At 41.0% G+C, this 16,812-nt stretch overlaps 3 protein-coding genes across 5 annotated transcripts in view; 2 read left to right on the forward strand and 1 right to left on the reverse strand.

Moving 5' to 3' along the window:
• Positions 1–161: 161 nt before the first annotated feature.
• proser1 (proline and serine rich 1) lies at positions 162–8,393 on the forward strand. 2 transcript variants are annotated; one of them, XM_088441639.1, is made up of 12 exons: positions 162–764; positions 850–915; positions 995–1,063; positions 1,220–1,314; positions 1,400–1,493; positions 1,688–1,798; positions 2,030–2,131; positions 2,321–2,399; positions 2,539–2,631; positions 4,292–5,627; positions 6,775–6,919; positions 7,573–8,393. In XM_088441639.1, exons 1-12 carry the CDS (start codon positions 720–722, stop codon positions 7,696–7,698), a joined length of 2,361 nt encoding a protein of 786 aa, XP_088297765.1. In that variant the 5' UTR covers positions 162–719; the 3' UTR covers positions 7,699–8,393. The 2 variants fall into 2 exon arrangements, with proteins under 2 accessions (XP_088297765.1, XP_088297766.1); XM_088441640.1 differs by lacking the exon at positions 2,539–2,631.
• A 395-nt stretch (positions 8,394–8,788) lies between these two features.
• stoml3b (stomatin (EPB72)-like 3b) lies at positions 8,789–12,431 on the forward strand. Its single transcript, XM_088440944.1, has 7 exons — positions 8,789–8,936; positions 10,453–10,556; positions 10,643–10,715; positions 10,818–10,900; positions 11,120–11,323; positions 11,428–11,562; positions 11,751–12,431. Exons 1-7 carry the CDS (start codon positions 8,873–8,875, stop codon positions 11,937–11,939), a joined length of 852 nt encoding a protein of 283 aa, XP_088297070.1. The 5' UTR covers positions 8,789–8,872; the 3' UTR covers positions 11,940–12,431.
• Positions 12,432–13,025: 594 nt separating this feature from the next.
• Positions 13,026–16,812, reverse strand: part of mtus2a (microtubule associated tumor suppressor candidate 2a) — a 29,906-nt gene continuing 26,119 nt past the window's right edge. For both annotated transcript variants that reach the window (XM_088440569.1, XM_088440568.1), the window contains exon 16: positions 13,026–16,797. In XM_088440569.1, coding sequence (XP_088296695.1) covers positions 16,374–16,797 — 424 coding nt within the window. In that variant the 3' untranslated portion in view covers positions 13,026–16,373. The remainder of the gene's footprint in view (positions 16,798–16,812) is intronic.

Genomic DNA, 16,812 nt, shown 5'->3' on the forward strand with positions numbered 1-16,812 from the left:
TGTTTTTATTTCGTTATGATATGACAATTAAACTATTTTACACACATATCCATCCCAGTTTACATTTGTATTTTCTCAAAGCTTTAATTTTTATGCAATATTTCAGATGGCATTTTGTTGAGCTGCCTTCTGAAGGTCCTTAACCGTTGTGACGTAGTTGCGTCAGCTGTCAGCGGCAGCTAGCATTTGAGCTATTATCCCTGTCGACTTTTTGCTAATTTTGACATTGTTTCTGTCATTATTTTGATTTTGTATGTTTGCGGATATAAACGAAAACGAATGAAACGGGCGATCAAACATTTTTTTTCCGAATGCACAACGATTTTCCTTCAACTATTGTCGTAAACGAGGTAGCTAAAGATGACTAGCTTGTTGTGAGGTTGATGCAGGCAGGTTGTGCACTGCGCTCGGCATTGACGCTCCTTTTTTTTTTTGTTTTTGTTTTTTTTGTTTTTTGAAGTCATTGTTCCAAATACGAAACTTTTGTCGCTTGAGATCAATGAGAAGTGCCATTAATGCACGGGTATTATTGAATACTATGAAATATGCTTTCTTGTAGTATTATATTCAGGCCAGCATAATTTGGCTTTACATACTTAGGGGTTCTTTATTACTATTATCGTGAATTACGATCTGATTTATTGTCAATAGTGGATTTACCACGCATGTGTTACATTTAAAAAAAAAAAAAAAACAGGCGATCTTTTAATTCCCTAAACATGGATAAGAAGTCATTTGACATCGTCATTGATGAAATAAAAAAGGTAAACTTGTCTTCATGAGAAATCACACAATTGTCATGAGCAGTTAAATCAGGCATTCGAATTTCTCCATTTGTGTATTATTCAGTGTGTCCTAACGGATCAGCGGATTAAAGCCATTGAGCAGGTTCATGGGTACTTCTCCAGTGAACAGGTATTCAGAAACACTAATATATAGAATTTGTATGACGAGTAACATCATGTTTACTAAACGTGTTCTTGACCATCTACAGGTCACAGACATCCTGAAGTATTTCTCCTGGGCAGAACCTCAAATTAAAGCAGTAAAAGCTCTGCAGCATGTAAGTAATGTTTTATCGAACATGGTTAGTGTGTAACAAGACATCTCCAAATATGAATCAAAGAAACATGCAATTGTTATACAACTAGAATAAATCATAATATTATGTGCCTTTCTGTCAGCCGTCATTATTAATAGATGATTCTTTTTCTTGCAGAAAATGGTCGCAATTCCCACCACTAAAGTTGCAAACATTCTGAATTGCTTCACCTTCTCAAAAGACAGACTTGTTGTCTTAGAGTTGATCGCTTTGTGAGTGCATTGGCAGAGTTTGGTTTATTTAGGCATGAAATTGATCGATTATCCCGTGAGCCTTTTGCTCTGCATTCTTTTGCAGGAATATTTCAGATGCCCAAAATTACCGCCCTGTAGAGGATTTGTTTCGTATACACCTATCAGAGAAGAAGCGTGCCCGCAGGATTCTGGAACAGGTGTTTATTTATATATTAAATCACCTGTTATTTAAGGAGACATACGGTTCCACCTTGTCATGAATTAACTTCAAATAAGTGATTGTTTAACTCATTTTCTCTCTTTTTTTTTAGCTAGCTGATCTGTACATCTGCTAAATGTTATTTATAGTCTCAAATAACATACCAATTTCACTAACCGTTTTTTCCACTAGGTATGCAAGGTGGGTTGCAAGGCTCCTGTAGCCATGATTTCATCCTGTGGTATGATCCCAGGAAATCCATATCCAAAAGGCAGACCAAGTCTGGTTACTGGCACATTCCCGGTAAGTCCTCGAGTCCAGACTGAATGAAATTTTATGACATTTTGTGTGTTTATAAAGCAGTGCACTCAATAGGCCTTAATTGTTTGACATGAGTATGACATTTTGATGAGCATATCTCCTTAGCATCCATAATATATCAGCTTGCTCATGTTGGTCAATTGAAGTTTATCTCTTTAAGATGTGGTGCTGGGCTGAACCGGATCACTAGATGTGTGCTCCTTTTTATCACAGGGAATCCCTCCCTTAAAGAAGGAAGGCGAGAAGAAAGATGACACTTCAAATAGTACAGAGGGGAAAGGGATTGCTACTCGGATAATCGGACCCTCCAAACCAGTAAGATCCTTTATAGTGGAATGGGTGTAATTTTCTATTCGGTATGGGGTGAGACTAAATTAAATAGCCTTTGGGTACAGGTTGATACATTTCATTTTTATTTTTTTTGTCTCAAGATTCACTAGGGCAATCAAAAACTAGAACTGGCTGATGAGTGATATATATATATACTTTTAACCTGTCTTGCAGTTCCCCTCAAGCTTCAACCCTCATCGACCCGTGCCCTACCCCATTCCCCCGTGCAGACCCCATGCGACCATCGCACCAAGTAAGAGTCACACAAAGCCCTGTTGTAGACTTGGGACAAAATGCTTCAGTACGATTGAGAGGAGGGGTGAAATCAGGCATCTCGTGAGCGGGACTGTGTGATGGGCCGTGACAAAACTGTATTTGCAACTGCTACACAGGTGCGTACAACAACGCAGGCCTTGTTTCTATGGGAGGGGTCATAACGGCCAATGTGCCCCCTCCTCCTTACAACTCTGCCCACAAAGTAGCAGGTATGAGGACGATTAAAGCTGGCATGCTGCTTCCCTGCGCTTCTGCAGCTTTATACTGTTATCAGATGCACATCAGATGTTCTTCTTTTTTTTTTTTTTTTAACTTAAAGTGCACTGAGTGACCAGAAAATTCATCAAAACTTCTTATAGATTTTAAGGCTGTAAAGTGCTCGGTTTGATTTAGTGCTAATTTCAATATCGTGCTTCAATACGTGTCAAACTTGACAATTTCCTGGAAATTATTCCCAGCATTTCCGACATCTAACAGTTAATCACACAGGTGCTTTTAGTGATGCTGGGGGAACGGAAAGTTGAGCGCAGTATAATAGGTTCACAATGTACAGCCTGCATTGTAGTTACTGTATTTCCTCATATTTCTGTGATATTTACTCCACTGCGGAGAAACAAGCATTCACATACAACAAATGTGATCTATTAATGATATCCTCCTGCCCCCCAGCCTATTTTGTTGATGTCAACTGCAGTAGACATTAGTTTTTGTCCTTTGCTGTCTTGCTGAGGTTAATGCACCACAACAAAAGTACCAAGGCTGGATCTCAGAAGGATATTGTTGAATAATGTTCAATATTTTCAATGGCCTTTGCTCCAAAATCTTTTGTATTTCTATAAACTCTCTGTAACCATAAGCTTTACACATGCCATGTCTGCTCTGCAGATATACAACACATGTTAATATAATAGTCAAGGTATCTGAGGAAATATGCTAACTGCGTCAATGTGCTTTGTTCTTGGTCAGTCACTGTAGATGCTCATTTGGTTGCTTATGGCTCAATTAGCTTAAGACTAATGCCCTGACTGGCTGTCTTCCTCGATCCATGCTTGCAGCTCATAAGGGGACTTTTGGCTCACATTGCTTTTTCTTTTTCTTTTTTTTTTCTTCTCAACTTACTTGAAATCCATGTTTCAGGGCCTTTGGGGAGGTCTGTGGCCAGAATCGCACAAAGTCTCTATTTTTTGAGATGCAACAATCAATTGGCAACGCATCAATGACCAGATGTGGGGATAGTTATTTTTGGTAGTCGAGTTCATTGAGTTGAGACGGAAAATCTTCCAAATGCTCGGAATTTTAATTTTAAAATTTCAAAATTCAAAGTTTTGGATTTTGAACCAACATACGACATTTGCAGACATCGGCTTTTACTTTGGGAAACAACGATCGACATTTTTGCTAGTTTTCGGACATGCTATAGACCAAACCAGCAAAGAATTTGTTTACTTTTTGATAAAGAGATGAAAATTAAAGCTTTTTTCTTATTCAATTTAAAAAAAATCAGATTCATGAATCGCTGCGAACAAACCTTGTTTTATTTAATTTTCTGTATTCATATATCAGCCACCTTTAATAAGCACATTTCTAAGATCACTATGATGTTGAGATCACACCCCCCCCAAAGGTAAGATCATATTCCAGCCTTTGAAGTTGCACGCGGGGTATCTCTCTATTCCACCTCGTTCTTTCGATTTTCTTTCTTTTTACAAATATTGGATTCCGACATAACGGTGGTACCTTGACTTAGGAGGTTAATTTATTCGGTTGAAATTTTGGGGACCAAGCCACTTAAAGTGAAGGTACCGCAGTGTTTGTTCCTCATGTGGTGATACGAGATTGACGGTCATCCTGATGTCTTTCAATCAATAGGCTACGCCAAACCAGGCAATCCTCAGAACACCACACCGGGAGTCAACAGCGGGCCGCTGCTAATTCCTCACGGTGCCACGCCATCCACCCCTGTCCCACCGCAAGCTCCCCCGTCTCAGCCCCCTCCCGCAACTCCCATCACACCCGTTTTTCCCGGCATGGTGCCTTCTCACAACTCTCCTTCTCCCGCCCCGTCGCCATCCGTCATTAAAACGGGTCCGCAGACCCCCGCCGGCCATACTACGCCTACGGCATCTTCCGTCATTAAAGGCCACACCCCCTCAGGTACGCCTTGTGGAACTCCTGTTCCCGGCACTGGGGGCTTCTCCCCTTCCCCTTTCCATTCCCAATCCAGACCAGACACCCCCGCCACCTCTCGCAGCGGCCCTGACATCCTGTCTCAGATGAACGCCATGGGCGCAACTCAGCAGAGGGCTTTTGCCCAATCTACCGACCAGCCCTTCCATAACATGAACCCACAAGCAGGTAACCACCCCGGCTCGGTGATCCGAAGCTACACCCCATCCGAAACGTCGTCCAACGCCCCGGCGTCTTCCACTCCGGTGATTCCCAGTGCTTCCACCCCAGGCCCCAGCCCCAAACCCTCCCCCGCTCATTCCGCCCAGGCTCAGGCCGCCATGGGCCCGCCCGGACTCCTTCAACATGAGCAACAACGTGCAGCCGTGAACAGACACGGCGGGGGGGGCGGCAGTGGCAGTAGCAGCCCGGTGCCCTCCGCCTTCAAGGGGACGTCTCGCTCCGGCACGCCGTCTCTCAGCCCTCTGGTGGTCCCGGGATCGGCCCAGGCCGCGCTGGCCCGTTCTCTGGGGCTCTCGCATCCCCCGGGCTCTCCTCAAGTCTCCCTCGCCAGTCCCGTCGCCATCGGCGGCCTCCAGGCTTTGTCTGGCAGCCCAGGACCTCCGCACTACCCCGGCCTGTCCCCTTTTCCCGCACTGTCCTCCTCCCTCCCTCCTACGTCCGTCCCCTCATCGAGCAACATCTCGAATCCCTCGCCAAACTCCATCTTTCACGGCCTGGCTCCCAACGCTTCGCCTAGCGCCGCCTCTCCTTTCGGTCTCGGCCTCACATCCGCCCCCTCTATATTCCCAGGCCTCCCGCCTGGCCCGAGCCCCGCCGCTTTCACGGGCTTGGGAGTTTCAGGAGGCCACGGTGCGGGGAGCCCCGTTTTGCCTTCCTTCATGGGATTACCAGGACCCGCTCCGGCGTCCGTTGCGTCGGTGGCCCCGATGCAGGCGGCGGCCGCCGCCGGCGTTCCGGCGTCATCGCCGGTTTTACCTGGTTTCGCGTCGGCCTTCAGCTCCAACTTCCAACCTGGGTATGTCGCGTTTTTAATAGACCGGGGATTCCTAATCAGTTTTATTGTGGCAGGTTGAGTTTACGAGCTCTCTTCCACCAGGTGGCAGCAGTAAATTAAGACAGGATTGTTTCATCATTGTTATGGTTTCAATGTACTGAATACTTTTTGTAGAATATTGAAAGAAGGGACTGCAAGCTTTGCTGGCAAGTGGTGATTAGTGACAAGCTCATGCATCATGCTTTGGGAGCTGTTTTACCCCCCAGGAGTTAATGTCCAGTTACAAACGTCACATAACTTAGGATTCCGCGAGAAACAAACAAACAAATCTGAATAAAAGCCGACCGCAACACAGCCGTACATTATGTGGAGTTAATCAAAGGCGCTAAAAATGTTTTTTGGCTGACTCATGGTTAATTTTGAACCCAGACGCGTCACCTTATTGAATGTGTTTACATTTACTGCCTCTCTCAAAAATACGTATAAGTTGAGCTGTACAGCTAACAATATCATTAAAAAAAAACTTTCCAAATGAATATGATTGTGCTTATTAGTCACAAAACCTGGTGTTTGAACAGGGGCGTGTACACTATTTATGTCGTCTGTATCTCAGGTGGAGCGATATCATCTCCAGATTGTACCCTGCTCTAGGAGTGTGAGTGTGTGGACTTTGTCCCTAGTAGCCCTACCCTGTGATGATAATGGGCTGTGAATTTTACAGCATATTCCTTTAGGCCACGCCCATAAGTTGACTTGTGACCCACTCCTGTTCCACACATCCCTACAGGAATGCCAGCTTTTTGTGAAATATATACAACATAAAGACACGTAACATTTTTTCACAAAAATGTATTGAGGCTTAACTGTATTTCAGTACTTTTGTTTCGCATAGCCCAGATACATGAAATGATGGGAGATTGCCGTCATGTACAAACAGCGCTTGCTAGCAAACTCCTTCATTGCCGCATTTGAAGCCCTTGCAGCCTTTCTGGCCTTCTACTATTTTCACCAATTTCGGAAGGGTGACCAAACCTTTGAAAAATACAACCTCTCTGATGCTGTTGATTAAAGATAAAGGTTGTGTCAAAAATATTTTGTGTCACGCGAGAATGTGGTGATGCAATGATAGAAACTTGAAATGACGCTAGCTTTTGTACATGTCCTCCAGGTTGAGCAGTGGCCTTCAGGCCCCAGCTAACAGCACCTTTCCGGGCTTGCTGTCCTTTCCCGGTGTCCCGGCCTTCTCTCCCGCCGCCTCTCCTGCCGCTCTTGGTGGTCTCCACAATCCAGCTATGCAGCCTGCCCTGCTGCAGGTACACACACACACACACACACACACACACCGTTTCATACCCTACTCATAAAAATGTAGAGACATTAGGATTTGGGGTGAAAAATCTCCAACTCTTAGCTCTTTTGGAATGTCTTTAAAGGGACACTGTGTAAGATTTAGACTGTTTTTCATGAAAAAATGAATACATTAAATGATTATAAATTTAAAACACTTGCAAATAAATGTGTTTTAAATGAGCAACAGTATGTTTTAAATATAATTGTCGGTCTAGTTGTCCTTAAATTATATTACATGGGTGGCCTGCTGTCTGCAATGAAAAACCATCTAAATCTTACACATTGTCCCTTTAAGAAACATCAGCGTGCCTTAAAAATAAAGTAAATAAGTAACAATTGATTTTTTTCACCTAGACTTTCCTTTTCTGTAACTAAGAGCCGAAGAACAAAAAAACCCTTCAGGTGTTTAGTGGCCTTGATTAAATGATACATTTCCTGGTTGCGTTCCAATTGATAGTTTAAAAGTCCACTTTTCCCCGCAGTTAGCATTTCGACATCATGAAAACAAAATGACCTCATTAAAAAAAAAAAAAAAAACAGCACTTCCCCATTGCCGGTCTTCAAACAAGTTCCTTGACGAAAGTGAGAATTGAGCTTCGACTTTTTCCTCTTGCAGGCTCATCCAACGTCGGCTTTGGAGGGCTTAGCTCCTCAGGCCAACGCCTTCACCAACTACCCCGCGGGCACAGGTAACCCCTTTCCCCTCCAGCCAGGCCTGCACCCCCAGCTGGGTTGGCAGTGATCCCTGGCCATCCGGGCCATCGATGTCCCTCCCGTCTGGACCTTCGGCAAATTGCTTTCATCTCCGAACTGAAGGCAGAAGACTGTGAAATTCAATGAGTACAAAATAGTATGGCTGTTAGTTTTAGTGAACGGATGTAAATAATATGAGTTGTTGTTTCTTTTAAGTTGCCTGTGAGTAGTTTTAACGTTAGTGTTAATTTTGTCGCCCCTTTTACCAACATGGATTGGGTGAAAATGAAATTCTGAACACATGATGCCATGAACTGAATTGACTGTATTATCTGGTAGTTTTTGACAGCTGCTCTTATGTTAATTCGGTAATGAAATACTGTATGGGTGAGTATTGTAAAGCTGACACATGCTGTATTGATTTCTCTATAGAGTTAGTACAATCATGTTTTAGTTCACAAGCGTTTTTTTTAAGCAAAGTGTTGCATAAAAATGATTTCCATTTTTTACCTACTGTTGCGTTGAGAATTGTTTTCCTTTTGTTACTTTCATAGGTTTCCACATCTTTTTGGCTCAGAATTTGTTTTATTGCTTTAGCCAGTAAACTGCTGGATGCTGTAACTTTTTGTGTTTTATACCATGAAAATGAAATGAGATTGACATTTGGTAACAGTTAAAGGTGCAGAACAACAAAATGATTTTTCCTGAATGTGATGTAATAAAATTTTCATGTCACATTACTAACTTGGCCTTGTTCATTTGCCCTTGTCACACTCCACTTGTATACATGATATCCATGCATCTATTCAACATCATTTCATCTGTCCAAATGTGTTTGAGAGTGACAAAACTTTACACATACTGACAAACGGTGAACGTGTTTACATTCACTTTCTTGCTGTTCTTGCATTTATGCAGAATTTTAAATGTATCGGGCCAAAATTTGCAGGTATTTGAAACTTTGACAAAAGCTTCAATGCGATGTAATGGAAAAAGGCATGTTTTGTTTGTTCCCATCCTGGTTGCGGTCACAGTTTGTGCAAACATGGAGGAAAAGCGATTAACCTGTCATGAGTGCCTGTTGATGACACAGAGCCACACCTTCCTTGCGCTGTACCACATAACACTGCAGCTTTAAAAGGCCCCGGATGACTTGGGGCTGATTAGTAACGCTGCTTCCTACTCTCTTGTGACTCTCACTTCACTTTTCGCTCTCACAGTTTATGGAAATGGAAGACCGAATGGAAAGCCAGAAAAGGACGGGGCTGAGCAAAGAGGACTTGATATGTAAGCTTAACAATTTTTTTCCTTTTGTCGCTCCTTGACCAAAACGTTACAAACTCGTAGATGGTTTGCTGCTGTAGCTGAGCAAACGTTTTCTTGGCTGAAACTGTTGGGTGGAATGAGCCAAATGTACAAAGAGCATTTACGATACTCACCTGTGCAGGTGTGAAGCAGCCTATTGTATACTCCATCGTCATGGAGACATACTGATATAAGGCGTCCCCGAAGCACGTAGCCGTGGTTGTTTGTGAATCTAGGTAGTACCTTCATGGACATTGAGCACAGAGTGTTCTCATTCCATAGGTGAACAAGAAACACTTAAAAGCAGTGCTTCTCAACACTTTTTCAAGAATGTACCCCCTGTGAAATATCTTTCAGGGGGTGAAAAGTGCCTTTAAAAAAAAAAAAAAATACATTAACAATAAAAAATCTGTGCCATCCATGTCTGATTTATTTTACTTTGGAACTACATTTGTGCTGTTATCTCTATGTGTGTTTTACTCATCTTACTTCAAACCTAACAAAATAAACACAACGTTTTTCAAAGAAGTGCCTCTTACACAATATAGCAATAAATTACTCCCTCTTCCAATTAATTTGCTCTTATAATGAAAAGAAAAATGCATACAACTAGATTTGCTGATAACGATTACGCTGTTAAAATCTCATGTACTCTCTATCTTCACATAACCTCAGGGATACTTGTACTCCCATTAGAGAAACACTGTTGTAGATAATGATAGTAATTGCAACTTTTATTGTGCGATTTGATACAAAGTCACGTTCTCCAGTCACCATGGTTATTTGCTACACAGCTTTATTGAGTGCCATAAAAATAATGGTGATGATAATTATGATTACAGTACAATAATAATAATAATCTGACACATAACCTGTATAAAAATACATGAAATGACAGCGCTCCAAACGTGACCGTTAGTTCTTGTGATCTTGAAATAATCATGTGACCAAGTGTCACAATGAGACTGTGTGATATGTGAGTCATTCTTTTAAAGCAATGTAAAATTTGCTTTTGTTCGGCTAAGAGGAAATTGAATAAGATGCGGTCCGTGAAAAAGAGAACAATGTTGATTGTCAGCAAAAGGGGCGTGACAGCAACATTTCTGTAATAATTATTTATCCATGCCAACAACTGGCATTCCTTATGTGGATTTTTACAAATGTGTGCAAATGATATTCTTGAATAACGATTATACAGCAGTGATGTAAACAGACATGCACTGGAAACTATGACGCATAATGAAAACCACGTTCCGGGCCTTTTTTTTTTTTTTTTTATCAAAGCAGGGATGATAAAGTGAGAGTCAACATTTCACTGTTTGTATTCTTTGTGTGGAGGTAGGTCCTCTGTAAATGAAGGAGGAGTTGAAGCACAACGCATTTCAATGGAAATATGAGATGACCACAAACTAATAAAGTATTATACAATCCCGCTATTGTCCTACTGTTACCCCGCTGAGTTAGAGGGCTAAATAATACTTTTTTTTTCTTATTGCAGCTGAGAAGACTGGCTCTTTGGGATGCTGTGGATGGTTTATTGTCGTTTTGGTTGGCATCTTCACCATTCTTTTGTTCCCCATCACCATTTGGTTTTGTTTGAAGGTGTGTGGGGGGGGGGGGAAATCAAGTGGTTTGTCGGCCTAGAACTTTCATTTCCGCTGTAAGCTCATGCGTGATTCATTTTGCAGATAGTTCAGGAGTATGAGCGTGCAGTTATCTTCAGATTGGGCCGCATCACAGACAGAAAGGCAAAAGGTCCAGGTATGGACCAACAGTGTTTTTCTAAGGTTTCTTACCTTATTTACTTGATTTAAACCAGTAATACAGTACATATATTTATGTTTGTTCATTGTTAATTCACAGGAATCTTCTTCATTTTGCCCTGCACTGATTCATTTGTTAAAGTTGATCTGCGAACTGTTTCATTCGACATCCCTCCGCAAGAGGTAACAATGGCACAAACCCTGAAACAATGTTTAACCCTTAACAGTGTTTAACAATTATCTTCATTTTTATGACATCAATGCATCATCTTAAGACCCAGTCATACTCTTGTGAATATATGCATATCTTTCTTTTTTGATGAATGTATTTATTATTCAAATTGAACGTAGTTTAACAATTCTTTCTGACTCAAACTGCTGTTGTTTGTTTTCTCCCTTCAGATTCTGACTAAGGACTCGGTGACAGTCAGCGTGGACGGCGTGGTGTATTTCCGGGTCAATGACCCCATCGCTTCTGTAGCTAATGTGTCCAACGCTGACTTTGCCACCCGTCTGCTCGCCCAGACCACACTCAGAAATGTCTTGGGCACCAAGAACCTGGCCGAGGTTCTGTCTGACCGTGAAGGCATCGCTCACAGCATGCAGGTATGGATAAAGAGATTCACAAGCAAGTAAAAGCAGCAAGAAAACTGTACTGTATATCCCTTGCCACAAGAAAATCCAACTGTTTTCTCACAATATCTTTACAGTCAAGCTTGGATGAAGCCACAGACAACTGGGGCATCAAAGTGGAACGTGTTGAGATTAAAGATGTGAAGCTGCCCCTTCAACTGCAAAGAGCCATGGCTGCTGAGGCAGAGGCTGCACGAGAGGCCAGGGCCAAGGTAATGAAAAACAAAAAACAAAAACAAAACAACAAAATTGTTGCTATACAGCAACAGTGTAGAATAGAATAGAATAGAATAGAATAGAATAGAATAGAATAGAATAGAATAGAACAGTGTACTGTCCCTTTAAGAGTGTATACATGCTTCCCATCATTTCTGCTCGCCTTACAATTCCACTTATCTAGGTGATAGCTGCAGAAGGTGAGATGAATGCATCGCGTGCCTTGAAGGAGGCGTCGCTGGTCATCGCCGAGTCTCCGTCAGCTCTGCAGCTCCGTTACCTGCAGACCCTCAACACCATCGCCGGAGAGAAGAACTCCACCATCATCTTCCCTCTGCCCATGGATGTTCTTTCGCACTTCATGCGCAAGTGATGACAGTCGTAGGCACGATTGCCGATTTTACACTTCAGATGATATTACGCCGTTGTTGAATGGACACATAACAGGATTTAGTTTCACTGTAGTCAGTTTTTGCATAGAGAGTATGGAAAGTTTCAAATTTTAATGAAACCGTTGCATGCTCTGATGTATCAAATTTAAAACGTACTATGTTAGCTTTGTAAACTCAGTGTTCGGGTCTAAATAAATTTCCTGCAACTGCTACGAAATGCCATCATTTCACAATGTTATTTATGTCACATAAAGACAGTATCACAGTGATCTAGGTGAGTGCTATTGCAATCATTTAAAGATGATTTCCAGTTACATGCACAAGATGTGCAAAAAGCGTACCTTCTCAAACTGTCTTACAAGTGATGGGACAATTGTGAATTCCTGTGAAAGTTGAAGAACCACCGCATCAATTCTCGGTAATGTAAGATGTTGCAGACTTGTAAAAAATAAAGTGCTGCATGTTCAAATGTATTTCCTACCTCGTTTCAAAAAATGCAAAATATGTTTATATGATCAATATTATTCATTATCATCATGCATAACATGAATATTAAAACTTAAACTTTCTTTGTGAAACATATAGCTACAGTATTCAATTGATAATATAATATAATATAATATAATATAATATAATATAATATAATATAATATAATATAATATAATATAATATAATATTTTTTAAAATATCGCAACAACAAATTACTATCTCTTAAAACCCGAGTATCCGTGAATGCACCAACAGAAAATATCACAGAACCAATGAGCTCTACGTATAAGAATCACGTGATACTTGGAGGTACTACTGCATGTCACGCGCTCTTATACCAACGCGAAAACACCGCAACTAACGAAATTAATCGAAAATAGGGATTTATGTATTGATGTTTTCGAAAAACGTTTCAAGTGAGATGAGAACGAGCAAAACAAGTCAGCTGACGTAGAAAATACCGAGAGAAACGCGCTCATCACTTCCACAGGTGAGAATTTGCACTAATTAAAAAAGCAAAACAAACAAACAAAAACCCCACCATTTTGAAAAAAAAAAAAAGCCTTCACGCGGACAGTCAGGATGTTCAAGTAGACTTTAATTCTAGTGATGAAGATCTATTCTAAAGTCTAACACACGTGAAGATGCAGGAGCAGTTCCAAAACGGATACATTTGTCTTCAAATGACATTCATCATCCTTCAAAGTTGCCCTGCCACACCTTTGAACTACATGTCGACCATCACAAATGCTTGAAGTTCCAAGAAGATAAATTGCAAAGACTTGACAAAAACATGCTTCTATTACTTTCTTGGTGCACTAAGACACAATTCGTGTGGTAAATATATTTACATTCAGACATACAATCAGTGCCAGAACAAACACATTCATTCCCTCGGGACCAAGTTGTGTCATTTACCTCCTCGGAGACTAAATTAAAAAAAGAAAAAAAAATATTTGTAAATTTGTCACAACACCATTTACAAATGCAACACTTGTGTAAAAGACATACGAGTTGTCTTATTCGGGGACTAAGTGCTACATATTGACATATTAAATGGCTGCTACAAATGCAGTAGTGTTTAGTTAAGAAGTCCGCTTTTCATCAAATTACGCAATTGATAGAAAATACAGTCATTACATCTTTTTTTTTTTTTTTCACATTCAGAGTGAGATGTCCACAGGACACACTGGCAGGGTCATTATTGTTGTTCAAATTATATGTAACTGTTATTTATTGTGTTGTAAACTGTTTTATATTACACCTGAAGTGACCCTGAAGTACAATTCGAAGTATTTGAAAACACAGTGGCTGAGTGACTGGCAGTTTTTGTACAATTCTCAAAATCATCCAAAAGAATCCATCAAATGCTTTGTTTTACTTGACATTCTTTTGTTGAGGAGCGTTTAACCCTGTCCACCAACTGTAGAAAAAAACCTTGTATTTCCTCATCGTGACACAGTTTGCTTTTCGTGGCCATCAAAAGTGCTGGTATGGCTAATTCACATCAACTTTACAGTTTGTTTCTGCGAAGAAAAAAAAAGTGCAACATTAAGAAAAACACCATGTTGCTAAATGCTCCAACAGTGGGGTGTAGATTTTTTTCCCCCCCTTTTAGGGGACCAAATCATTCACAACTAAAAAAGTGTTCATTGTTTTTGGACCTATTTTTGGGCATTTAATTTAGCTTGTGATCTGAAATGTTTCAATATATATTGATGTAGGTTCGCCAACCCTGCTTAGAAAGAACACATCACCTTTGCCTCTATTTAACTCTTTTGCCTCATCCTTTTCTCTGACATTGTTTATTTACAGCAGTTTGTTTGTCATGCAAAAAGTAAAAACCTGTTACGCTCTTAACAGGACACCATTCCCGGAAACGGACTGAAAATCAGGATGTTGGCTTGGTCGAAGCAGCCCCAATGAGCACCCTGAGGCCGAAGTGAGTATTACAATCCTGTTTGGTCTCTATTGCATTTTTTTTTAAGAATAAGAAAAAATGAGACTATCTATTACAACAAAACCTTTGAAAATGTTATTGTAACATTTTAAGGAGACGTTCCCTGAATTATACATATTCAAACACTTGAGAATCCTGTTACTTGAAAAAGTTTAGAACATATACCAGTAAATATACACCAGAAGTCTTTTCTTTCCCTACCGAGGATTCTTGTAAGAGTTGAAAATAATCTTCACAAATAGGTCAACTGAAGTTTCAAGTTCAGCCGGTGGAACCCCTAAATTCAAAACGGTTCACATTGTTAAATTGTCGTGAATCAGTTTGAATTCGGAGGTTCGGCTGTTTATAGCTTATTGACGTTTCATTTTATTTTTAAAATCTGCCCCTGTATCGTTCATTTCCAACATGAAATTAGCTAAATAATCACAGCGATAATAAGACTGGAAGACATTCACAACGCATGCAGGCTTAAGAAGCAAAATAAGTGGAACAAATATTTTTGGAGCCTCTTTTACAATGAATGGGGACATAGTGGGCCCAGCAATTCCCTTTTCAGAGGGAATATCAGAGCCTTATGGTTGTCTCTGTTTCAGCTCTGGTGTGGAAATTTTGCCGTTAACGTTGTCAACGGACTGCGCCGTCAGTGCGGCTGTTTAGTGTTGTTGCACCCCTCCTTTGAGGCAAATGCCAACAGATTTTTTTAAATTTGAACTTGGGTTTAAAAGGAAACTAAGAAAAAATACTTTTTTTCTTATTGCGTGCACAAAAACATTCTAGTCCCACTGAAACATGTAGGACAATTTTGATGTAAGCACAAATGTTGAAATTTAAAATTAAATGCTCGTTATTTTCATCCAAAATCCTACTAAACTCTCCAGAACTCAATTCAAAGCTCCCAGAAATCCAAAGTAGACTTCACTGTTCGTTTTATCAGTGGGAATAATGGCATTCAAAGGTCTCATCATTTAAATACAGTGGAAAATATAACAAATGCCCCTGAGGTCAAAGAAATCAGAATTGGCCCAAATATGTTTCAGAAAATATGCCAGCAAAGTTGCATAGAATTATGAAAGAACAATTTTAGATTTGATCTTCTCAGTTGGCATCACAAGCCATGTGTTTCTCTAATTTATGATTTTTTTGCAAAACTCCATTAAAATGAATAGAAATGTTATCAAGTGGGACATTTTGGCATTGTCCTCACACCAGGAAATATGATTATAGTCATTTTAGTTGTGTTTCTACAGAGGTTAAAAATATGCCTGAAAGTGTTGTTATATTGTTTCTCTAAGTGTGTTGTCACACCATTTGTGTTCAAATATCCATTGTTCAAAAAAACTACTGCAAAATCAGTGCTTGTTTTGTTAGCCTAACAATAATATACATTGTATTAGCACGAAGCCGGCTGATTATTGTTAATAGCAAACGGAGGTGCTTTTTTTTTTAATGAACATTTTCACTTAGTGTTCATGTTTAGACTTTTGAACTGAAAATGATTTCTTTGGGGAAGAATTGCTCGGAACCGCTAATCGGCCTAGCGTGCAGAAATGGATTTTGTTCAAGATTGGAGGTTCTATCGTAAGCAAATTACAGCTTAGCGAGGCAGAGAAATTTCCAAAAACCAATTAAATCTGACTGTCAGTTAAAAAAAAAAAAAAAAAAAAGAGTGGCTTTTGCTGGTGAAATGGCAGAAGTAAGGCGCTTTGTTGGGGACTTAACTTTGTAAAATATAACTGATAAACACATCCCAACGGGAGTGTATGTATAAATATTTGTGTTCCGAACACAGGAGGAATTTGTTCTTGTGCGCTTCTTCCTCTCCGGGGGGGCCTGATGCCGACACTGTGGGTGTCACTAATGGAAATGATATATACAGCAACTATGTACGCATTTCACGTTTGTAATGGGCAAGGAGAGGCTGATCGGAGGAAATCATTCCAAGAAATTGTCAAGAAACACAAAGGCTTATCTTTGTAAAGTCAGACAAGCTACCGCATTGCGATTGGCTGTTGCCCTATGAGTGGGCGTGCATGGGCCAGGTGAGTGATTCTGATTGGCTGCCGCCCTGTGGGTAGGTGTGGCCGGGCCCGGGGAGTAATTTTGATTGACGGTGTGGAAGGGGGAGGTGGACGGCGGCTGCTGCGGGCAGCCTTGGCAGTGGCTGGGGGAGCGGCATCCCAGCGGCGGAGCGGGCGAGGGCGAGAACAACGGGGACGACGGGATGGGGGAGGTGGAGAAGGAGCGATGGAGCGGGGAGGACGAGGGGGACATCAGAGGGCTGGTCTGAAGACGCCACAGCAGCTCCTCGTTGTTTCGACTCAGTCGCTTTTTCTCCGTGCTTTCCTTCTCCACCGATTCCTGGAGGTTGGCGTTCTCCTCTGACAGTTGCCTGCGGGAGCACCGC

This window comes from Hippichthys cyanospilos, chromosome 18 (genome assembly GCF_059441005.1).
Source record: "Hippichthys cyanospilos isolate Australia breed blue-spotted pipefish chromosome 18, RoL_Hcya_1.0, whole genome shotgun sequence".
Taxonomy (NCBI): Eukaryota; Metazoa; Chordata; class Actinopteri; order Syngnathiformes; family Syngnathidae; genus Hippichthys; species Hippichthys cyanospilos.

Bases quoted from the DNA above. Each gene is read 5' to 3' on its own strand.
- proser1 (XM_088441639.1), top strand. From the start codon at position 720: ATGGATAAGAAGTCATTTGACATCGTCATTGATGAAATAAAAAAG. The intron at 1,799-2,029 runs GTAAGTCCTCGA...TTTTTATCACAG, and splicing joins TGGTTACTGGCACATTCCCG to GGAATCCCTCCCTTAAAGAA. The intron at 2,400-2,538 runs GTAAGAGTCACA...ACTGCTACACAG, and splicing joins CCATGCGACCATCGCACCAA to GTGCGTACAACAACGCAGGC.
- stoml3b (XM_088440944.1), top strand. From the start codon at position 8,873: ATGGAAATGGAAGACCGAATGGAAAGCCAGAAAAGGACGGGGCTGAGC. The intron at 10,557-10,642 runs GTGTGTGGGGGG...TTCATTTTGCAG, and splicing joins CCATTTGGTTTTGTTTGAAG to ATAGTTCAGGAGTATGAGCG. The intron at 11,324-11,427 runs GTATGGATAAAG...ATATCTTTACAG, and splicing joins GCATCGCTCACAGCATGCAG to TCAAGCTTGGATGAAGCCAC.